The sequence below is a fragment of the Diabrotica virgifera genome, chromosome 3 (genome assembly GCF_917563875.1).
Source record: "Diabrotica virgifera virgifera chromosome 3, PGI_DIABVI_V3a".
Classification (NCBI taxonomy): domain Eukaryota; kingdom Metazoa; phylum Arthropoda; class Insecta; order Coleoptera; family Chrysomelidae; genus Diabrotica; species Diabrotica virgifera.
In genome coordinates, this window is record NC_065445.1 from 116,412,508 (window position 1) to 116,438,952 (window position 26,445).

The window sequence follows — 26,445 nt, forward strand, 5'->3', positions numbered from 1 at the left end:
GATACAAAAATTAATTAATTATTAAAGCCAAAAATCCTAATGCCAAATTTTTGAAATTTTGTAGTTTATAAACATTTAGAATAACTTTAAAAATATTATCCGTAGAAACAATCGTTATATATTCGAAAAGCTAGTATTTTAACACGACTTTTAAAATAAAGAAATTTAGCCTGGGTTCATTTGGGACAAAGTTAGGATGTGTTTTTTTAATTCACAGCTAATTTGTTTATAATAATTAAGAAATCTCATTGATGCCATTTTAAAGAATGGAATTTGTATTTTTTGTTAAGAAATTTTCACAAACATTGTACTTTCACAGGACCCTCTACGATTTTTCAAAAATGTAGTGCAAAGGATTACTAGGGGGAACCTACAAATCCAGCGAGTTTAAATACCGAAAAAGCAATTTCAAAGAATATAATTTGCTGTATCTCCGGGTCAACTCAATGGATTTTGATCTTTCTTTTTTTAGTTGGTATGTAATTTTTACGTACATTACAAATATGCAATTTGTTTATAAATTTATTAGTTAATAAACAGTTTAATTTGCTTATACAATTCTTGAAAAAATATTTTTTTACAAAAATCTATTTTTTAATCATAGTATCATTAATGATCATAGCAAAAGTTAAAGTACACTTTAATAGATAAATTATTTTTATTAAATAATTATTATTTATTGAAGATAATTTATTTATAAAATTATACCTTAATTTTTTCTATGATTAATAATTATAGTATGATTAAAACATGGATTTTTGGGAAAAAATTATTTTTTCAAAAATTGTTTAAACAAATTAGACTGTTTAGATAATGTGTAGACAAATTGAATATTTGTAAAGTACAGAAAAATTACATACGAATTAAAAAAAGAAAGATTCAAATATATTCAGTAGATCCCGAGATATAGAAAATGATAGTAGTTTTAAGTTGCCTTTTTTAGTTATTGAACTCGTGCATTTGTCGGCTCCCAGCTCCCCCATCACTACCACGATTAGTCACCAATTGAACTACATTTTTTAAATTCATGTAAAATACCAGCATTTTGAATATGTAAAATGATTTTTTTACGGACAATATTTTTAATGTTATTCTAAATGTTTATAAACTACACAATTTCAAAAACTTGGTATTAGGATTTTTGACTATATTAGATAATTTTTTTATCTTTTTTTAGTACATTTTGATAGTATCACTTTTCTACTTTCATTTGACATACGCAGAATTGCCCTATCTTCATTATTTTCTGTCTTATGTTATTGCAAAATAAAGGTCTCTGGGAAAAACAAATAGAATAACTTTTAAACTAATTAATGGATCGGTCTCAAATTTTGAGGGTTTGTTAAGTACCTCAATACCCAACTTCGGGTGAAACACTAAAGTTTTAAGTTAGTTCTAGTAAAAGTTATTAACCAATAACAATATTCACTTATTTTGCAGTTTGCGTAGCAACAAATTAACTTTGTAACTTTCAAAAATCGGCATTTTGAAAGTTTTTCAATGTTTTAAAAAAATTAAATTTTGTAAATTTATCTCAACCATTTAGCTTTTGTGGTGCAAAAAATCGAAAAATTTGCAATTTTTGCACTAAATTGTTATTCATTAAAAAACGGACGCGAACTCTAGGCAGGAAACAGGTAGGTTTTTTCCTATAGGTCTACAATAACTAAAAAAGTAGTCAGCTACCTGGATCTTTGAGTGTCCCGAACATGGTCTATTTCTAGCTTATTTCCCTGGAGTATTTGTTCAGTGTCGAGTGTCGATTCCTCAAAGTCACCGGCTTACGAAATACAATTTGTTCCTTTCATTTGCAGCATACTGTATACGTTGAAAAATATTTTAAATTAGACTAGAGACTATTTTAAATTACTTTCAACGAAAAAATTAGAGGCATTAAATAAACGTAACTCCAATAAAAATCTGAGACATACTAGCGATACGATATCCAGGGGATCTTGTTTTTGGCTTAAGATCGGCGCAATTTAGGCCAAGTCTTCCGCAAATGGCACGAATAAAGCAATTTTAAGAGCCACAGGTTGCGAACGAGTACTTCTCAGCATAGTTAAGGAATAGCTATTTGTATAACAAGGGAGGAAAGTGCTACTTTTCCTCCCGAGAATGAAGTTTACTGCCCGACGCGTAGCGGAGGGCAGTAATCATTCAAGGGAGGAAAAGGCACTTTACTCCCATGTTATACATATGGTTTTTCCACCTTCCTCAAATTAATAACAAGTCATTTTTCATTTTTACTTAATTTATTTATGTAACTAACCAACAAAATGTATTAAAACTAAAACTAACAAGTAGGTACAATATAACTGTCAACTGTCAAATATAAGTCAAATTATTAATGTAAACATTGGTAAATCAAAATAACAATTTACTGTTTTTTACCATTCTGCAAAATACTGGGTGTTTTATAAATAAACGTTAAAATGTATAGATACTTACGTAATAGAAAATAGATATTGTACAGGGCATCAATAAGTTATATTTCATGAATGACGTCACTTTTACTTTTCCTCCCTAGGGAGGAAAAATATTTTCCTCCCTAGGGAGGAAAAGTACAACTTTGCTCCCTACAATCAGGTCCGGAAAAGTATACTTTCGGTAGAGGTAGGTGGAAAAACAATTTTCTACCTTAGTCATATCCTAGTACTTATACAGTGCGCTGGAATAAGTGTTACCCCCCCCTCAATAGCTTATTTATTTCTAGCACATAAACAAAACGCTCGGATAGGTCGATTTTTAAAATAACCAAAGTATATTATAACATCAATTTTTGGAACTTTACGCGATCCCTCTTCATGTGACAGGCAAAACTTTGATTTTTTAAATGGGAAAGTACATCATGTAATAGCTCATTTAAAAGCGTTTGAAATACTGATTACAAAAATGTATAATACTTTAATCCTTTTTAAGAGCGTAGGTGCAAAATTTCGATCGAATTGTTTTTAAACGCATTTATTTTTTTCGAATCCTGAGAAAACTAATAAGTATTTTTGAAAAATTTAAACGCAGAATAAAAGATTACATTAATACCGAGGGCTGAAAGTCCCTTAGAATAAACAAAAATTTCTTTTGAATGATATATTTGAAATTAAAAATCCGACTAAATTCTCTGTTTTTTTTTTCACCCCTGTGACTTATTAACACGGGAGTAGTCGCGCTCACTTCAGTAACGTGAACATAGCCCAGTCGGGATACCATTTGACCTTGCATTAGGAGCTGCCCCAAATTTTATTTTTATAATCTTTAGGAGGGGTCAATAGTAGTACAAATTTAAAATCTCGACTGAATTTGACCGTTGCGTTAGCCGCCATCTTGATTTTAAACGAGATCCGTTTTTGCTCAATATCTCCGCCATTTTCAACTTTTCGACAAAAAATACAGACACTGAAATTGTTGAAAATACGATTTTATATAATTTCGTTTATTATAATTTTTTTGGTGCGGTCCATATTTTCCGAGTTATGGGGAAAACAGTGACAGTTAAAGCATAATTATTGATTTATTGAATTATCTCGTTTATTATTACTTTTACAACAAATTTTAACCTATACAAAAATGAAGAGAATTAAATTTTGTACAATCTTGATCTCTTTCATTTTTTTGATAAAATCAATATTTAAGATAGTACGTATGTGGCAAAGGCGCGAGCCTAAGACCCCATTGATTTTAAAGCAATTGTTTTTGTTCAATATCTTCCCCATTTTCAACTTTTCAACAAAAAGTGTAAGGACTGAAATTGTTGCAATTACGATTTACTACAATTTTTCGAGAGAACCAGTGGCAGGTCTAAGAGGAGGGGGGATGGGAAAATTCTCCTCAACGGGGTCCAAAATTAAAAAAAAATTGTTGAAATATTTAAATATGTTAGCTGACATGAAACTTAAATATCGACAGACAAATTCAACCAATAAAACCCGCTAGTTAATAAAATTAAGTGAATTTAATGCATATAAGTTATTATTTATGTCTTTTATATACTTAGTTTGGTTGGTGTTTCATTGGAAGTTTCAAAAATTGTATAAAATATAATTCTCTTTATTTTTGTTTATGTACAATTATGTCGTAAAGTTAATAATAAATGAGACAATTTAATAATTATGCTTCTCCTCCGCTTCCACTATTTTCCTCCTTAACTCGGAGAATATTGATCTCATACAAAATTGTGGAAAAGAAATTGTAGGAAATTGCGTTTCCAACAATTTTAGTTCCTACCGTTTTTGTCGAAAAGTTGAAAATGGCGGGGATATTAAGCAACAACGGTTCTCCTTTAAAATCAACATGGCGGCTAATGCAACCGCGGCATTCAGTCGAGATTTTAAATTTACACTACTATTGATCTCCCTCAAATGATAGAATTATAAAATTTCGGGCAGCTCGGAAAAAAGATTCAATTCAGTAATTATGCTCCCCCCACCACTTTTTACTATTTTCCCACTTAACTCGGAAAATATCAACCGCACGAAAAAAATTGTTGAAAAGAAATTGTAGAAAATCATATTTGGAACAATCTAAGTTGAAAATGACGTAGATATTGAACAAAAACAATTGCTACAAAATCAATCAGGTCTTACGCTCGCGCCATTATCGCACACATACTACCTTAAATATTAACTTTAGCAAAAAAATGAAAGAAACTAACATTGTGTAGAATTAAATTCTCTCTATATTTGTATAGGAACATTTTTGTCGTAAAACTAACAATAAACGAGATAATTCAATAATTATGCTCTATTTATACATAACTGTCACTATTTTCCGCTATAACCCGGAAAATATCGATGGCACGAAAAAATTGTAAGAAAAAAATTTGATAGAAAATCACATTTTCAACAATTTTGGTTATTATACTTTTTGTCGAAGTAAGTTGAAAATGGCGGAGATATTGAGCAAAAACGGTTCTCGTTTAAAATCAAGATGGCGGCTAACGCAATGGCGGAATTCAGTCGAGATTTTAAATTTACACTACTATTGACCCCCCCTGAAGATTAAAAAAGTAAAATTTGGGGCAGCTCCTAATGCAAGGTTAGGACTGTTATTCGTCTAACACGACTGGACTAACAGGCGCGTGTTAGATTTTATCTCACAATACGAATTTAAATACGAATTTACAACAAATTTTTATTTTATAGTATTTTTATTTACTTGCTATGTTAGAAATATTATTTTTAACAATTATATTATTAAAGCTAATTGGCTCTCCCCAAAGCCATAAATTCCACAAAAAGAAGAAGAAGAAAAAAATACCTACGCATTACTACACCCTTTCTCGAGGCACTTACGAAATTTTTTCAAAATTGCAAAATTTTTCATCAAGTTATCGCGAAAAAGGGTAAAATGTGAGATTCTATCTAACGCAACGGCGCGACTACTCTCTGTTTAAAATAACCATTATAGAAGTTCTCAGGGACTTTTGACCCTCAATAATACTGTAATATTTCATTTTGTGTTAAATTTTTCAAAAATACTTATTAGTTTTCTCAGGATTCGAAAAAAATGAATACATTTCAAAAAAATTAGACCGAAATTTTGTGCCTACGGTCTCAAAAAGGATTAAAGTATTATACATTTTTGTAATCAGTCTTTCAAAAGTTTTTAAATGAGGTGTCACATGATGTACTTTTCCATTAAAAAAATCAAAGTTATCACTGTTACCTGAAGGGGGACCGCGTAAAGTTCGAAACATTGATGCTATAATATACTATGATTATTTTAAAAATCGATCTGTCCGAGCGTTTTGCTTGTATGCTAAAAATAAATAAGTTAGTAAGGGGGGGTAACACTTATTCCAGCGCACTGTATAACAAACAGTAAGTACTGACACTCTCGTCGGCGCCTTTGAAGTTTTTGAAGTCTCGTTTTGTGGAGGCAGCCATCTTGTTATCTGTCATCTGAAATGAGAAGTTACGACCGGACTGGCTCAATAGTGCAGCCGATATGTGAAACAATTGTGCATTTAATGATAGAAGTATATAATTTGGACCACAAGTACTACACATAGAAAGGTTCAAATTTATATATGAGGCCATCTCAGATTTTGCCTTTTACAAAAATGGCGGGCATTCAAAATGGCGACTATACATATGTGACTAATTGCACGATAACTTTTGAACGAAAAGTCAGACTTCAGTCAAATTTGGTATTAGGTCCCTTTTTTATGTATGAGATCGAGGTCTTAAACCGGAAGAATCGGTTTACCAGAAGTTGTGGTTTTACTGGTTTTTATATAAAAATATGTTGTTTTTTTTTTTCAATTTTTTCACACTGTATGTATTAATTTTTCAAAAAGTTAATACCGCCATTGAAAAGAGCGTAAAAATATTTTTTAGGAAATATTTTGGACTTTTTAGTTATGTTAATTACCATTTAATAAATGCATAACGTATCTTCACATGTATCTATGTGCGGCAGATTCGCGCAAATATTATAATAATTATTGTGCATTTAATGATAGAAGCATATAATTTGGACCACATATACTACACATATAAAGGTTCAAATTTAGATATGAGGCCATTTCAGTTTTTGCTCCATTTACAAAAATGGCGTTCATTCAAAATGGCGACTATACATATGTGACTAATAGCACGATAACTTTTGAACGAGACGTCAGATTTCAACCAAATTTGGTATATAGGTTATTTTTTTGATGAATAAGATCGAGGTCTTGAACCGGAAGAATCGGTTTACCAGCAGTTGTGTGTTTACTGTTTTTTTTTATGTAAAAATATGTTGTTTCTTTTTCAATTCTTTCACCCTGTATATACATATAAATTTTTCAAAAAGGTGATACCGCCATTGAAAAGAGTGTACAATTTTTTTTGGGAAATATTTTGAACTTTTTAGTTATGTTAATTACCATTTAATAAATGCATAACGTATGTTCACGTGTACCTATGGGCGGCAGATTCATTTTGAATGCCCGCCATTTTTGAAAAAGACACAATCTGAGATGGCCTCAGATCTAAATTTGAATCTTTGTATGTGTAGTATGTGTGGTCCAAATTATATGCTTCTACCATTAAATGCACGATAATTCTTATATTATTATTTGCACGAATCTGCCGCACATAGGTACATAGGCATGTGAAGATAGGCATGTAATTAATATAACTAAAGGGTTCAAAATATTTCATAAAAAATATTTGTACGCTCTTTTCAACGCCGGTATTACCTTTTTGAAACATTAATATATACAGGGTGAAAGAATCGAAAAAATAAACAACATATTTTTACAAAAAAATCAGGAGAAACACAACTTCTGGTAACCCGATTCTTTCGGTTCAAGTGCTAGATCTTATACATTAAAAAAAAGAACCTATATACCAAATTTGGTTGAAATCGGACTTTTAGTTCAAAAGTTATCGGTCTATTAGTCACATATATATAGTCGCCATTTTTAATGCCCGCCTTTTTGTAAAAAGCAAAATCTGAGATGGCCTCATATCTAAATTTGGACCTTTGCATGTGTAGTATATATGTGGTCCAAATTATATGATTCTACCTTTAAATGCACAATAATTCTTATATTTGCACGAATCTGCCGCTCATAGGTACATGTGAAGATAAGTTATGAATTTATTACATGGTAATTAACATAACTAAAAAGTTCAAAATATTTCCTAAAAAATATTATTATGCTCTTTTCAATGCCGGTATTACCTTTTCGAAAAATTATTATATACAGGGTAAGAGAATTAAAAAAATACAACATATTTTTACAAAAAAAAATCAGGAAAAACTCAACTTACGGTAAACCGATTATTCCGGTTCAGGAGCTTGATCTTACACATCAAAAAAAGAACCCATATACCAAATTTGGTTGAAGTCGGACTTTTCGTTTAAAAGTTATCGTGCTATTAGTCATATATGTATCGTAAAAGGTAAAATCTGCAATTTTGAACCTTTATATGTGTAGTATATGTGGCCAAAATTATATGCTTCTATCATTAAATGCACAATTCTTATAATATTTGCACGGATCTGGCGCACTACAATGAAAAATCTTTCTGGTAATCAGAATTACTAAAAGCCCTATTGTAGGGCTTAGGATTAGAAATATTAGACGAATTAAATAGGTCAAATAAATTATCAAATCTTTGAATGATCTGAGTAGTTCCAACAACTTCAAGAGGCAACATATTAAATCGAATGTACAAAGCTAAACCAGCAGCAACTGTGCTACTACGCACCTGAGCTGCATGTCAAACCTTCAAGATTGATAGCCCATTGAAAGTGTGCTGAATTCGCGACGAAGAACAAAGTAGCTGACCTCTGGTGGAATAAATTTAAACTACTATAAGTGGTATAAAGTATAAACAAACCAGAAAATTGTTGATTTGAATGGAATTTGGTCAATATTAAGAAATTTTTAGTAAATTTCAGCATTATGAGTATATTAAAATATTTTAAATCAAATCGGTATTGTTCTATTCCTCAATTGAATGTTTGTTTATACCATTTATATCGGCCATTTTCTTGCATTCGACCTGCCCTCTATATTCCGTTTCAATCACGAATCGCAGTGAGTTCTGCGACTATTCATTTGAAGTTGCCAGCGCAGAAAATCTGCGTGACTTTTTCAAGGTCGCAGAGTTTCATACATATACTGTTTGATATATAAACTGGGGTCATATCTTTGGTTGATAGACCAGTAAATGAACGGGGGAAATACGGCAATACCGTATAATTTTATTGGTCAACTCCGAAGTGCATGAAAATTTGGCTTTAGGTTCTACTTACCCTCCACTACGTATTTTTTCATCTCGGGTGTGAAAAAATGCGCGTTTGAAAAAAGTCCGCAAATGGATAAATTGACTAATTCTAAACAACTTTCATCCTAATAGAGTTTTTTAAGTAAGTTAAAATTTTTGAGTTATTTGAGATTGAAACTGTTTATTTCTCTACAAAAAAAAACACGTTTTCAGGCGGTTTTTCGCAAATTACCCAAAAACTAATTATTTTATCGAAAAAAATATTCTTAGCAAAAATGTAGCATAGAAACAAACAAAAAAGTTGTACATTCGTGAAGTCTATAGACCCAGCACAAGTAAAGTTATAGCTCATGAAAAATACGTTTTTATTCGTTAAATTCCGAATCGAATATTTCAACATGAAATAACCAAAAAATGAAGCACTTTTAAGGAAAAACCCATTAAAACTTTTTTAAAGTATTTCAAAAAAGATTTATTTTTATTTATTCATAGCAAATGTAAAATTTCATAGCATTCAAACTAAGTAAGTTACGCTTAAAATAAAGTTGGCCCCCTTTTTTTTGTAAAAAAATCGTAAAGTAAAAATCTCCCCTTGTTTAGCACCTCAAATTAAATCAATCGTTACCTCTTTACAAAAAATTTACTTATGTATTTTTTATATGATCTGTAAGTTTCACCGGTTTAAAGTGCTTATACTTGAAAGGGGTTATAGTTTAAATGGCTTAAACGAGTCACCAATCACGAGTGCATGCAAACTTTGAACAGATATAATAACCAATTTTTGTCGTACAGAAAAATAAAATGAATTATCACATTTATAAAAAGCAAAACCTTAATTTTCTTACTCTTTGAGATTTTTCGTATCACTAATGCAAAGGCAGCGTTTATCTAGGGTACTAAATAGGGAGAGATTTTCACGATTTTTTTAACCAAACAAAGGGGGCCAACTTTATTTTGAGACTTGTTTAGTTTTGTTGCTACAAACTTTTATTAAAAATGAAAATATTGCTTTTTTTAAACACTTTAAAAAATTTTAATAAGTTTTTAACAAAAAATGCTTAATATTTTTGTTATTTCACGTTGAAATATTCGATTTGAAATTTGACGAATAAGAACGTATTATTCATGAGCTACTACTTTGCTTTTACTGGGTTTAGAAACTTCATTAATACACGATTTTTTTCGTTCTTTTATAATCTACATTTTTACTGGAAATATTTTTTTCGATAAAATATTTACCTTTTGAGTTATTTGCGAAAAACCGCCTGAAAACGTTGTTTTTTTTTATCGAAAAATCAACATTTTTAATCGCAAATACCTCGAAAAGTATTAACTTACGTAAAAAACTCTATAGAACAAAAGTTGCTTAGAATTAGTCAATTTATCCATTTCTGGACTTATTTTAAACGCGCGTTTTTCACCCCTAAGAAGGGGTGAATGTCACTCCCCCAGTAAGAGTAACCAATGGCACAAATTCGACTTTGAAGTGGAGGGTAAGTGGAACCTAAATCCAAATTTTCATGCAATTCGAAGTTGACCCTGAAAATTATACTCCTAATCGGTCATTTACTGGGATATGATGCAAATAATATATTCACAAACTAATCTAACAAGGAATGATATAACAGCGCCGAGGCTAAGGAAGAAAACAGCATTCGGGGTTAAAGAACATAAGGGATGAGAAACATAAGAGAACGGCACTTTACAAATAATGGTTTGCAGAATACAGAAAATCACAGACGTGCGCCCAAAGACATGGCACACGAAGAAGAAGCAAGAAATTCTGAGATCTGTTACGCTCATGGTACAAAGACGACAGGTACGATATTGCGCATGCGACTATCAGCTGACCACGTTCTGTCGACGTCACAATGAGAGTAGCCGCTGTTGGAATACATACGTTTAAATGGGAGTTTTATCGATTTTTTAGCTTTTGGGGAGATTTTTGTGAGATTTAAATTGATTAGTAGTCTTGCTGGTGTGAACGAATTATTATTTTTACCCCTTAATGTATTGTCTACCAAATTAGTTTATCTAAAAAAACAACTAAAGGGTATCTTAGAATAAGTTTGTTGTAGTTTATTATTCTGAGATGTTTGATAGTTTAAAATTTATTGTTTATGAAGTACAGCTTTCTTAAAACTTTTGTAAATGGATGCCGTTAATAAATCAATAAATAAATAATGTACAAATTAGTTTCGGAATTTTATTGGGTCGACAAATTATTGAATTTTACAGAAATTATTGAAATTTAAAGATGGATAAAGATATATATTATGTATATATTGGTGATTTGATGATTTGATAGACTCTATAAATTATATCCAATGTTCTTAATTACAATTTACGCTATATATGTAGGTATATATCTACTCAATATTTTTCCTATGCAAAGTAGTTCAAATTTCAAAATTGCTGTGGTAAGTATTGTATAATATGGTTTATATTGAAGACCAACAAATTCTCCCCTACCGCAAAACAAAATTTTGACATCAATTCATATCAGTTATCAATAGTTCCGACTGGACGTTAGTAGATAAAAAACAAATATCGTCTTATAGTGACTCAACACCGTCTGGGCATTGGGCAATAAAAAAAGGTAAAAATAAAATTATTGATGAGATGTGAAAACTTTAAAAGTTAAAGGAAAAGATAATTGTTGCCTTTTCGCAAAGGTAAGTTGTTTTGCTTTTAACTTATTCTAATTAAAACTATTTTTTGGAGCTAATAATCAATATAAATGTTATCTCCCTTTTGACTAAATTTAATTCTGTTGTTACTTTTAGGAGTAATTCAAACCAACAACGCATTAAGAAAGGTTTATTTGGGGACATAAAATTCAAAGTCGATATAAAATATATTCTATACGAACAATCTAAACCAAGATGTAGGTACTTGAGAATTTTTTTGGCAACATGAGGAGGGCTGGTGGCTTACATGACCATCCTGATGCGGTGGAATTTCGCTACCACGGTAAAAACTATATTTTGGGAAGGAATGAAGGGACTTTATCCGAAACTGGCAACACAGAAGCTGATGAGGTCAGGGATGGTCCGATCGATAATTTAGGCGAAGTTTTTATGCAAAACATACTTCTCAGATTTATCTGATGAAACAGAAAAAGAAGAAGTGGATGCAGACGTCGAATAATTAAACCAATTACAATATGATGTATTGGAATATGTCAGTGGGTATATCTGCAAGAAATTAGATTTGCCTGAAAGTACGGATACTTCCACTTACACGTGGATTGATCAAGTATCCGAAGGGGGCCTAAAGGAACCTCCAGAAGAATTGGTGGAAAAGTGCATCAACTGGATACTATATTTAATAATTTCAATGGGTCTGGACTTCACTTAAAGTCAGGGAAAAATTATTTACAAATACTGATTGATTTGTCTGAAAAGATTAAATGTGATTGCAAAACCAAACACCTGTTCTTTCGGTCTCGCATGTATTTTGGAATTAAGAAATTAAAACACTTAAAGAAAATATGCGAAATAAGAGAAAATTAAAGAAAATTGTCACTTAAAGTCTTGTGTTTTATTTGTTTTGTGATTTTGTTTCAGACCATTAATAATCAATTATTTTCATCTGTTTACGTGCAACTAAATGAAGGCTCGATTCATAGGCGCCCATGCATATAGGTAGGGGACCTTGTGGCCTCCCATGGCTTTTCGGGTGCTTTAAACTATATATTGTCATCCAAAGTATACAAAATATAATGTGCAACATCTTCACGTCTAGCCCCCCTACAAATTTTTATATGTACGCCCATGGCTCGATCCCCCCCTTAACACTGGCGCCCAATAAGACAAGCCAATCAAAAACAACCTCGTAAAATTTATTTAAAAAGCGACGAATACAAAGAAATTTTTAAGTAGAAATTTATTTTTGTTCATTGTATTGTTAATTAAATTTTTAAATCAAAATAATACGACACCTACATTTCAATAAATCCGCAATAGTTAAACAGAAATTATATTTATCTATTAAAATGAATCTTTATGACCAATTTAAAAATAATTGTGTTCCGAGCGCTAATGTTTTAAATGGGGAATATTTAAAATCACTCTCATTGTGACGTCATGCGCGAACTCATCCGAATTTCGGATATTCCGGCTATCGTACCTGGCGTCTTTGTACCATGTGTTACGCTAATGGCCGGTTTCACCAACGAGGTAGGTATAGTAGTTTACTCAATAAATCAACGCTGTAATCAGGATGATCCTAAGGAGGAGGTTACAACTACTAGAGGGTCTCTAGGGGTTATGGAATAGTAATGGTGTTAAGCGTATAGAGCTCAAAGTACATGAAAATGGAGGAGAAGGGAGGTTCTTCTGGCTGCAATGAATAAAATTATTCGACCCATAAATCTGACAAATCTCCGTTTCAAAAACGTCAAATAAGACTTATTTTATTTATTTATCAAATAACTATTTACTCTTCGAATAAATTGACAAGGTATTCTCGCTTTAAATATCTATAACAAAGAAAATTCGTCAGTTTAACTTTAAATAATTATCAAAATTTTATTGAAACATAATAAAAATATAATCGAATAATAAATTTTATTCGAGGAATAACTATTCACTGATTTATTTGTTGTTGGTGAAAAAAGTTTGTTGGTCTTAGAGAGAAAACTGATCAGGAGAGAATGATTTAAACCCAACTCTTTCGAAAGCCACCTCATAACAAACTAGTGTATGTCATCTTATCATATAATTAAACTCAAAGGGCTACTAAACTAGGGCTTTTAATTGTTGTATGTCTTGTTAAAAATAATATGTTTGCTTGTTACTAACATAGATTTAAGAAGCCCGAGATGTAACATGAACCTATTTAGATAGCTGCGCGAATGTTGCCTTGTTTCTAAACAGAATTGCAGGGGTGGGGAGCTTCTACATAAATGAAACAGAGTTGGATTCAGAATAATTAATAATATTTATTGAATTAGTTCCGAATATAACACAAATTAATATACACTTATTTAACTAATTACACTAATCGTATTGACTAATCACAAAAAACAACATAAAGTTTTACAATAAAAATAATCAATGATCAAAAACTAAAAAATATTTTCATTGTCGAATTCGGACGTTAATGTAGGTGAAAATTATTAATTTTAATAAATTGGAATAATTTGACTCTAAAATGGAATAATGTTTGAAATGGTTGTTTAAGTTCTTAAATAATAATTGTTCTGGTAATTCTTTTAATATTTGGACATTAACAATATTAACATTAATACTTTTATTAATGTGTATGTGGCACTGTAGCACTTTTTCGGCAGTAGAGCAAATAATAACAACATCGTTGGATGGATAAGTTAAATTTAATGTATCTCTTTGGTTGATGAATGATGTCAACAAGTCTGCTCGGTCTCCTATAAACGCGTTTACACAGTCTTCACATTTCAAAATTTTCGATATTTTATAAACGACATATCCTGAAATGTATATAATAACTTCTCTCTTGTAATGTGTAAATGATAAGTTCCTTAATTAAAGTGATATAAAATTCGTATTGAATATGTCATCGTTTTCATCAACACATTCGTCTTCAACAATTCGTTCTCTGCCACAAGACTTATTAATTATTTTTTCAGGAGCCATAACTGTAATCAGTTCTAAAGGAATACAATTTCCTTTAAAACTATCCCTTAGTTCTAAATGTTTTAACATTTTTTTATAAGCTGCCTTAAACTGTTTAGCAGTTGGATTATTGTTATAACCCCCCATTGATCTAATTAACCCAAAAAAAGTTCTTATCTTGACTTAATTTATAGGTTGGAATATACACTAATAAATTTGTTTCCACTAATTGTTTGTACAAATGTTGAAGACTATTAATACAAAATAGAAATCCCAAAACTCCCATTTTTCTCTTGCTTTCGCAAAGCTTTACCCCGTTAACTAAAGTTAATGATTTTAAATATTCAGCAGTTTCGGTTAAAAAGTCATTATTTTGATATAATTCTCTGTATTTAAAGGCTTTTTATAATCTTTTTGTGACATATTTCTAGAATTAAAAACATCAAACAAATTATTTAAGATACGAATAAAATTGACCGTAGCAGCAGAGTTACTAAATTGTTGTAACTGTAAAACTTGTGTTGAATATTCAATAGCATGTGCCACAGAGTTACTAAATAATTGTGTTGCCAACCTTACTTTCATTTTTTGTTTTTTATAATTAATATGAGATTTTTTAAGTTTATTTCGTAAATGAACCCCCTCTTCCGCTTGGAGTTTATTTAATTCCTTAATATATTTCCACTCTACAGTTTCACCAGTATCATCAACTAAAATTAGTTTATCTCCTAGTGTGTTTCTTAATAATTTTATCATATGACACGGGTCGAACAGAACTGCAATTTCTTTATTTGAATTTTGTAAAGTAAATGTAGATTTTAATGAATTTAATTGAAAACTACACCCTAACTCCTTTACCATTGTCACATTATTTTATGCACCATCAAAAGTTACTGATATCAGTGATATCACTTCTACACCAGATTGATTTACCAAATTTAAGCATTGTAATATTAAATTTTGTTTTTGTTTGCCAGTTAATAAATCAATTAAGAAATACCCTACGGGAAGTTTCCAAGAGCTATTAATACATACTAACATAAATACTATTGCTTCCTTGGCAATTGAATGACAATCCGTTTGTAAGTCAACTCCATAATCTACATATCCATAATATCACACACTCTTGATTATACACCATCAAATTAAAGTAATGTATCAAAAGTAACTGTATTAATCAGTAATAATGACTAACTTATGTTTACATGCTTTATTTACTTTATCACCCTGTATAATGATTATGTGAGAAGTTTGATGAAATATGGTGTCTAAATTTTTGTAATATTTTTTTAAGTTATATTACATTGCATTAATATATATTTAGAATAAACAACTAACAGACTACGACATCTTGAGCATATACATATATAAAAAAATAAACAAAGCAATACAATGCTAAAATAAGTAACTCGGTACTTTTTACAATTACAAACAATCGGGCCTAATACCACCCTGGCCCTGGTGTCGAATGTAAACAAACCGGCGCGGCATTTGAATTTAAATACTGTTCAATACTTACGTAAACAAATGAATACTTCTTTTATCACGTCGGCATACTTTAGATTTGTTGTATACACATTGTTTTACAATACATCGACTCATTTTGACACTAAAATCACAAAAAAAAACAGAAACTATTTTGATATTCACAATTTAATTGCTTGCGTTAACCTTCAACGGCACGAAACAAAATATGAGCTTCGAACATTATCGGCGGTTCTCGTCACGGTACGATGCTAATGTCCACTCCAATTGGTGGAATGGCGTAGGTAGGGATAAAGAAGAATTTGGCACGCTGCGCAATGAACCATGTTACATCTCGGTGTTTTCATTAATCTAAGGTTACTAACCTGTTACACACTGCTTCTTGAACATTGAGAGCACCTGCTTTCGAATATTTGGATACCTCGTCCAAAGTTTGGTTCACTCCTAATTCTACTTTTCTTTTGGTGTCAGTAACAGTACCAGCAATATTTTGCAATAATTGGTCTAACCTGTTAAGACCTTGAATCTTATTTAGAATTTTGTCGTTACTAGTTACAAATTTGCCTCCAAGAGTATCTGTCATTTCTGAGAGGCCGTTTAGCTTCTTAATGGTATCTTCGTGAGTTTTCTTGATATAGCTAATAAGTTCAGATTTGGAAGGGTCTTCTTTTTGTAAAGCGGTATTTTGATTTATAGCTAGGTCGTATTTTTGTGATAGCTGGTCTATTTTATTCTGTAGAATTTCAGCGTCTGCCACGATTTTTTTAACCTCTGATTCTTGACCATTACAAGCTGTAATTGGTGTAATATTCTATTAAAAAATTACTAAATATATACAGGGTAGCGACTAAGTACGGAAACACGGCAATTTCTCGGAAACCGCTATAACGATTCTTAAAAAGTTATTGTGGGTCATAGACTAAGAGCCGCTATAGGTGAAATTTCTTTTAAAATATATACAGGGTAGCGACTAAGTACGGAAACACGGCAATTTCTCGGAAACTGCTATAACGATTCTTAAAAAGTTATTGTGGGTCATAGACTAAGAGCCGCTATAGGTGAAATTTCTTAATCATTTTAGGCACGATGGGACCCTATAGAACCAAAAAAGTACGTAAATATAATGAAAAAAACATTGATTCAAAAAAGGGGAGCATTAATTTTCGTCCAAAGATCAGTATCATTAGTCCAATGTAAGTAGATACATTAACTAATGCTTAAAAACATTAATTTTTATGAATTAGTACGTTCATTCAATGTATTTTCTAGTTAAGAATCAATGTATCAGTACATTGAATCAATGTATCGGTACATTGAAGCAATGTATCGGTACATTAATTCTTAACTGGAAAGTACATTGAATGAACGTACTAATTCATAACAATTAATGTTTTTGAGCATTAGTTAATGTATCTACTGTCATTGGACCAACGATACTGATCATTGGACGAAAATTAATGCTCCCCGTTTTTGAATCAATGTTTTTTTCATTATATTTACGTACTTTTTTGGTTCAGTGAATGTTATCTTCATGTATATTTGTATATAACATACAAATAGTTAATAAGTAAATAGAATGACGACTTAATATCTACATAAATATTACAAATATAGGTTGACACAACGATTTTTTAAGCTTAAAGAAACAAAAACATATATTTTTAATTAACACAAACAACTTTTTATAATGTAATTTGGAAAAAACTGAATAACTAAATATAACAGAAATTAATTCTTCTTATAAAATATATAAAAATATATATATTTATATTATATAAAAAATGTATACCTGATATCGTGAAAATAAATACATCTAAAATAACATATCCACAAATACATCTCTCTGGGATTAATTATCACCACCCATACAAAAAACAAATGGTTGAATGGCATTTTTCTTTGATTTCAAAAATCTGATATGATCTTCGACTTCTTGCTGGGTCTTCCCGATGTAAGAATGATTACTGGAAATCTATGATGGTATATTTTATTAGTTCGTACAAAATATCGATGTAGAACCCAAAGAATAACTGCTTGTTAGCCATCTACAATTTATATTAATAATTATTATAAAGAAATAAATCTAAATATTGAACATAGTTGTATTTTTGGGTATCACTTTTTTTTATAGAAATATTTTAATTTATCCTGAAAAAAATTGCTAGATGTTAGAATGTTTATTTTTACTTTGATAGATACTACCTACCGACTGCAAGAGTTAATATTATTTATCAATTATTTACGGTTTAATCACCTAAAGATTCAATTTACTAATCTTTTATAAGATTATATTATTTAGAAATATTTTCAAATGGTTCCTATTTTCTTTTACCTATGTGTCGAATTAGCATTTGAAAAAATTTACAGAGAATAAAAATTAATTAATACTAGATATGCAGGATTGAATAATAAAATAGGTACTTACATTCCGTAATGTCTTCATGGGTAATCTTTTCAAATAAAAATGTATTTGTTTTATCCTCAATATGACTTTCACACCGAAGAAAGGAGATAATTCTTTCGAAATTGCTGTCCCATCCATCAATAAGTCCATTTCCATTTCCAAATGCCACTCCAAAGTCCATATCAATCTGCAAAAGTGGAAATAGAAGTATAACTTTTTTTCCAGAATCCACTTTTTTTCTAGAAATCCAACAAAATAATTTGTAAATAGTTATAAATATATGTAAATACATACCTTAGAACAATCAACCAAATCACTAGTGCCATACACCGCTCCCCAGAGTCTGCAGGGTGACTGTCTGTTATTATGCTGTAACTGTTGTCACGTGATTTTTTTACACCAATAAAAACACTTATAGAGTTTTAAGAAATGTATCGGTTTATGTACAAGATCATTGCTACAATGAATTGATCATTGATTCAGGTCTTTTACATTAATACAATGATTGCGTTACATCAAAACAAAAACAATGTATCGAGTTATTAATCAAAGTCGAAAACATTGATTTAATGTTACGAAAACATTGATTCAATAAACGAGTTCGTAATTTAAAGAATACTGTACATTAGTGCAACGTTTTATATTCATTAATTTAACCGCATAATCCTGATGTATAATTTCATATATACAATGAACAAATTATTAGTATTATGAAAAAAGTCATTGGATAGATAAAAAGATTCATTGGATTAATGATTCTATTCATTATTTTTTAATGAATAGAATTACATTGTAATAATGAATATGGTCATTACTTAATGACTACGTGTTTATAGTATTAACGAAATTTTCATTGAATCAATGTAAAAAAGGTCAATGATTGGCGTTCATTGGTACTATGTACAATATTTTTTTCAGTGTAGAACCTAAAAGAAAAGGTTTGAACACTGTGCCGTCACTTTTCAGTGGCACATGCGTCGACAGTGGCGCATCAAACTTTCCACTTATGGACGGGATACATAAATTAAAAAATACCCTCCCTCACTACCAGAATTCATTTTTTTTTTCATTTATTTTATTTATATTTATTTTTATTCATTTATTTAAGTTCTATGTAATTAAGACATAAGATTCATCGTAATTTTAACCCACCACCCCCTTTCCCCTGCCCCCACCATCAAAAACTTTCTTTTTCGATTTTATTTTTTTTTGGTGGGTTGCAATCGATTTTAAAATTTCCAAAAATTCACACGCATAATTAAGGCTTTTATAAAACACGTCTATTTTTTATAGACCTGTAGGTTGAGTGTACATAATCTCAAAAAAATTTAAATTTTTTTTTTTTTGGGAAAAGAGTATATAACTTTTTTTTGGGACAGCTACAGATCTAATTTTTTCTTAATCTTGTGTATTTTATCAAACACTATATTTCTAATTTTTTTCAGATTTTTCTGTAAGGCTGGTCACCTTCAAAAATCCAAAAAAACTGTTTTTAAGGGGGTTTTGGGGGGTTTGAATATGTTTCTCCCATTTTTAAATATTCTAAAGGACTCAATTACTTCAAGTTACATATAACCTATAAAATCGAAATTTATTTGATATATTATGAAGTCTATAAAATAGGGGGGAAATCCCCAAAACCCCCAAAAAACAGTTTTTCGGATTCTTGAAGGTGGCGAGCCTTACGGAAAAATCTGAAAAAAATCAGAAATATAGTGTTTGATAAAACACAAGATTAAGAAAAAATTAGACCTGCAGCTATTCCCAAAAAAAAGTTAAAAGCTTTTTTGAAATTTTGTTTTTAATTTTCTGAGGTTATATACACTCTACCTACGGGTCTATAAAGAATAGACATGTTTTATAAAAGCCTCAGCTATGCGTGTGAATTTTTTGAAATTTTAAAATTGATTGCATCCCAGCAAAAAAAAATAAAAACGAAAAATGAAGTTTTTGATGGTGGGCAGGGGGAAGGGGGTGGTGGGTTAAAATTACGCTAAATCTTATGTGTTATTCACATAGAACTTAAAAAAATAAAAAAAATTGAATTCTCTTAGTAAGGGATGGTAATTTTTAATTTATTTATCCCGTCCTTAAGTGGAAAGTTTGATGCGCCACTGTCGACGCATGTGCCACTGAAAAGTGACAGCATAGTGTTCAAACCTTTTCTTTTAGGTTCTACTATTTAAGTTATAGGGTCCCATCGTGCCTAAAATGATTAAGAAATTTCACCTATAGCGGCTCTTAGTCTATAAGGGTCTTTTAATGCGGTCGATAGTATAGTGGTAATTACATTGTTATTAAATCTTCCGTTTTTCTTAAAATCTAATGAACTTTCTTATTTCAAATGAAACACCCTATATATTTTTTGCGTTTTGAAGTCCTTTAGAAATACTGATTATTTTTCATGTTATATTCCCTATACCTAAATGCCACAGTTTCTGAGTTATTGCTACATTTATTAAAAAAATTATACAAGTTATAAAAATATTTTTTTTCGGCCAGGGTAGACATTATTTTAGGTTTTTTTGGATCATTGGGAACAAAAAGGACTTGTGTAATGTTCCTCTAAAGTTAATCCTTTCCGAGTTATAAACAATTTAAAACTGAAAAATATCGAATAATTACAATTTTCAAGGTTCAAAAACAAAACTAAAAAAAAATTTATTTTTGAAACTACAGTTGATGTTCAAGTTGAAACCTTATTTTATCAGTTACCGATAAGTAATTTAATCTCATTTCATTTTAAAACATTGCTTTTTAGTTGTTAATGCAGCCCGATCGCCCGTCCTCTCATATGCGCTTCATTAACAGTTAAAAAACAATGTTTTATGATAAAACGTGCCAAAAATTATTATAGGGAGCTAATAGAGGAAGGTTTGAGCTTGAATTTATGTACTTGGTAATTTCAAAAATTATTTTTGTGGCTTAGTTTTATGGTTTAGCGGAGGTAGAGTACTTAGAGGAGAAACCAGTGTGGGAGAAAGCAAGTGGTAGAGTAACTATACCACTATACCACTTTACCATTTATGTTTACATTAGGATAGTTGACAGGATAGTTGACCCATTCTACTATATCACTTAATGAAAACCCACCTGTATACTGTATACTATAAAAATTAATAATAGTCTAAAATACGATATAAGGTTGATTTGCACCTATCTGTTTAATGGATAAAAATTTTTGGATATGTAATTTTATCATGTTAACAATTACAAAAAAACAAGGGTTGTCCGATCTAATTTTGTCCTAACTATAATTAATTTATAATTAAAAAATGACTTTTTTTTATAAATTAAAAAAAATTCGACCAGGGCAGATATTTCAGATTTTTTGGATCATTCTAAACAAAAAAGGTCTTTTGTAATTTTTCTCTAAAGTTGATCGTTTTCTAGTTATAAACAATTTAAAACTGAAAAAAGAACGAAAGATGACGATTTGCGAGGCTCAAAGACATGAGTATAAAATATTATTTTAGAAATTACGAAATACCTAAATTCAAGTTCAAACCTAATTCTATCAGCTCTTGACAAGTCTTTTGGACTTATTTCATTCTGAAACATTGTTTTTTAGTTGTTAATGCCCGTCTCGTCATAAGAAACCTTCCTTATTAACAATTAAAAAATATATTTTAGAATAAAGCATGGCTAAAATTCTTATCAAGACCTGATTGAAAAAAGTTTGAACCTGAATTTATGTACTTGATGATTACAAAATTTTTTACTTGTGTTTTTGAGCCTTGAAAATCGTTATCTTTCGTTCTTTTTCAGTTTTAAATTGTTTATAACTCAAAAACGATCACCTTTGGAGAAAAATTACAAAATATTTTTTTTTAATTATTAATTAATTATAGTTAGAACAAAATTAGATCGGGCTACCCTTGTTTTTTGTAATTGTTAACATGTTAAATTACATATCCAATAATTTTTATCCATTAAACAGATGGGTGCAGATCGACCTTATATCGTATCTTCTACTATAAGTAATGGATAAAAATAATAAGTAAAGCTTCATTTAAATTTACAGGCTGAAAGTACTTGCGGCCACTAAAATTGCTTTGTGGTTTTTCGTCTACATATTTTCAAGTTTATTTGCTAGTGACCACTCATTTTAAATAGAACTCTTACTTGTCCGAACTTGTTTAACATTGTTTACAAATAGAAAGTACACAACAAATAGTGCAAATAGTGGGGAAGTGGCAAGTAAATTAGCTGGTCTGTCAAATTGTAGCAACTGCTTGTCGACAAGTAGCAAGTACATTTTCCTGTTGTTTACACCACACATAGTAAGTTTAGTGGCCACAAGCACTGTCATCCAGTAAAGTTGCCAAGTGTAAATGAGCCTTTACACTAGCGAGTTGCAAAAAAATTGATATTTATGTAGAAGTGTACGTTATACGAGAAAGAAGAAACTATACCTGCTTTCGAATGTTTGGATACCTCGGCCAAGGTTTGGTTCACTCCTAATTCTACTTTTCTTTTAGTGTCAGTAACACTACCAGCAATCTTTTGAATTTCTTGGTCTAACCTGTTAAGACCTTGAATCTTATTTGTAATTTTGTCACTATTAGATACAAATTTGGCTGCAAGATTAACTGTCATTTCTGAGAGGCCGTTTAGCTTCTTGATGGTATCTTCATGAGTTTTCTTGATATAGTTAATAAGTTCAGATTTGGAATGGTCTTCTTTTTGTAAAGTATAATTTTGACCTATAGATTGGTCGTATTTTTGTGATAGCTGGTCTAATTTATTCTGTAGAAGCTTAGCGTTTGCCAGGATTTTTTTAACATCTGATTCTTGACCATTACAAGCTGTAATAGGTATAATATTCTATTATAAAATTTACTAAATAATCTCAGATTTTATTAGTTCAATTTAATTATAGTTATTAAGGTACCAAGGGTATTGTAATGATAAGAACGCTTGAGGTCAAAGGTGTATATACCGAGGCCCTTTGGCCCGAGGAATATACGTTGACCGAAAGCATTATTTATAATACCCGTGGTGCCTTCAACGTTTAATGTCCGACTAAATATTCTTTATAGGTATGCAAAAAATTTGAAGGAATTTTGAATTATTTAGTTTTCGAATTTTCATTTACCAGCACTAATAGTCGTAACGTAATTGCGGTAACCATAGTTTTACTTAGGTTGTTATTTGTCAACTTGACAGTATTTAACTAGTTATTTAATTTAATACCCTAGGGCATTATTTTTCAAAATAACGCCCTAGGGTATTAAATCATACCTAATTACTTCGAAATCATGTCATTATTTGTCAAATAATATACCAGTCGGACATTAAAGATATTAATATAATATAATATAAATAAAGATAAAAATTCCGAGATAATATCAAAATTAAAGTCATTAATTTTATGCGCAAAAAATAGAAGCAAACCATTAAACTTAGTTTTGTGCTCTTTTCAAATTTGCATGCGGATTTTGTAAAAGTCAATATACAGGGTATTATTTCAAGATCACAATTACATAGTTTATATTTTTTTGTTATTCTAGACCTGGATTTTCCTTGTTATTAGTAAGTGGGTCGTTCTAATGTGGTAAATAAATATGTATTCTCCTTTTCATGAACATTTTTCAGTGCGTCACAAATTATAGAAAAAAAGGTAAGTCCGTGATAATACATATTTATGACATTTATTCTAACGTGACATTTTAGTTAAATCTGACAGTTGTCAAATTTTATTTTCAATTTGGAATAAAACCAAATCAATTGTGTCTATTGCATTTATAAAATGGTATTTTCTTTCATTTGTATAGTCTTATAAATTGTACAGATTATATTGATAATATTATTATTTTATTTAATAAATAATTCTTTTTTGATTATGGCGCCATCTATCGACAACTAGAATAATCACCGAACTAGAATAATTACCGAAGTATTCCCAGACGTGCCTTTTTTCTGTCACATACAATTTAATGCGTTAGAGAGAAATCGAAAAACTGTGACGCACTGAAAGATGATCATGAGAAAAAGAATATTATTTTTATAATGAGTATCTGTTCATTACCAGTAATAATTTATTATTAAAAGTTAATAATATGTACCTGCTTTTTAATCTCAGAATTCCAAAAAATTCAATATATTTAATTTCAAAATTAAAGTCATTGAATTTTCTGTGCAAAAAATTAAAGCGAACTTATAAACTCAGTTTTTGTAATATTTTCAAATGTCCAAACGAATTTTGAAAATTTCAATACACAGGGTGTTGTTTCAAGGTCAAAATTACGTTATGTTTTTTTGTTAATCTGTACCTGGATTTTTCTTGTGATTAGTAAATGAGTTGTCCTAATGTGGTAAACAATTATTGATTATTTTTAAAATGATTATTTGTTCATTAACTTTAATAATTTATTAATAAAAGTTCTCAATTTCATGACAATTTCAAAGTTAAAGGCATTAAATTGTCTGGACAAAATCCACTTAACTTAGTGTTTTGTGTGTTTTTCAAATATACAACCGAATTTTGAAAATTTCAATATACAGAGTGTTGTTTCAAAGTCACAATGAATTTATAATTTTTTTTAGTGGGGACCTGGATTTTTCTTGTGATTGCTTGTTGGATGGTTTGGGTTCTAGGTGAAACATATGTGTACCAAATATCAAAAAAAATACACGGTGATTCTAAAGTTATGGGTCTAGAAATAAATCGGCAAAATCGATAAAATACGCTGTAACTCGGTTATAAAAATCGGTGAGGTTTGGGTTCTAAGTGAGATGTATGTGTACCAAATATCAAAAAAATAGACAGAGTGGTTCTAAAGTTATATGTAGGTCCAGAAAGAAATATGCAAAGTCTATAAAACACCCGGTAACTCAGTTATAAGAATCGGTGAGGCAATAAATGCAGTTTATCTGAGTCACCGCCTCAGTGAGCTCTCATCATCATCATCAACCCGTACGCGTCCACTGCAGTGGACATAGGTCTCCCTCGGCTCTTTCCATCTTTCTCTGTTTTGTGCGGATTGCGTCCTGTTGCCGACAACACGTTTCAGATCGTCAGCCCATCTGGTTGGTGGTGGTTCTCTGCTCCGTAGTGCTTCTTCTCGTGGCCTCCACTCGACAATACGTTTTGTCCATCGGTTGTCTGACAATCTGGCGACGTGTCCTGTCCAATTCCACTTGAGCGACGCGATTCTTTCGACGGCGTCCGTTGTTCTTGTTCTACGACGTATTTATTCGTTTGGGATTCGGTCCCTCAGGGAGACACCCAACATCTGGCGCTTCGTAGTCCTCTGAGTTATGCGAATCTTGTTCACTACCTTTTTTGTGAGTGTTAATGTTTCCGCTCCATAAGTAAGTACAGGCAATACACACTGGTCAAAGATTTTCCTTTTCAGGGATATGGGTAAGTCCGATTTAAATACATAGCTCAGCTTACCAAACGCTGCTGACCCATTGAGCTCTATTCAACATTTAAGTATTTCCGTTTCCCAATGTACACACCTGTACACACCCTGTATAGCTAACTTTATAAGTAGATAAGATATAGTTCTTCCACTGTAACTTTTCCCATGCGCCACGATTAATTTTCAAACAAGTTGAATAAAATAATAAAGTGAAACGTACGTCGATGTGTTATTAGGGAGTTTTTGTTGCTACGTAACGTACGCATCTCCGTATACGTAAAGCAACTAACGTGTGGTAGAGGAAGAACGTTAAAATAGGTAGTTTTTGTAGCTGCCTTAACGTAACGTAAAGCAAATCGTAAAGTCATTTTTAGATTCCGTTGACATTAAAAAAATAAAACAATGTTCACACAATATACAATTAATATACAAATATAAAAAAAAGATAAATGAATGATGAAATGGTATGGTTTTAATTGCTTCTATTTAAATATAAAAATATTATTTTTCCTTAGGTTAAAATTTTTTTATTTTTGTTTATACCTACTTTTTAGTTGTAAATTATTGTACCTACATCAGAATTCCAGTATGTAAATAGTTTGGTCATATTTATTTGAAAATTTTACTGAAATTAGGTCATTTGTTTATCTAGTTATTAATTATGGTGATCACTGTATTTCTTAATTAAATTAATACAAGATTTGTTTGTTTTGCTTTATTAATAGACAACTTAAAAACAATAAAATTTTAAATCTATTATGAAGTTCCAATTTCCAATTACAAACACAGAATAATTTTACTCAAATAGACTAAACCAATAAACAATATAACCTTTAAAATGTTTATAAACGGGTAGTACGCTGATG

The 26,445-nt window shown here is 30.5% G+C and overlaps 1 protein-coding gene across 2 annotated transcripts in view; it reads right to left on the minus strand.

The window, feature by feature from the left end:
* LOC114330186 (extracellular matrix-binding protein ebh-like) overlaps positions 1-26,445 on the minus strand; it is a 166,365-nt gene that overhangs the window by 82,783 nt on the left and 57,137 nt on the right. For both annotated transcript variants that reach the window (XM_050646867.1, XM_050646868.1), the window contains 2 exons: positions 22,625-23,017; positions 16,171-16,597 (listed from right to left, as the gene is read on the minus strand). In XM_050646867.1, coding sequence (XP_050502824.1) covers positions 16,171-16,597; positions 22,625-22,808 — 611 coding nt within the window. In that variant the 5' untranslated portion in view covers positions 22,809-23,017. The remainder of the gene's footprint in view (positions 1-16,170; positions 16,598-22,624; positions 23,018-26,445) is intronic.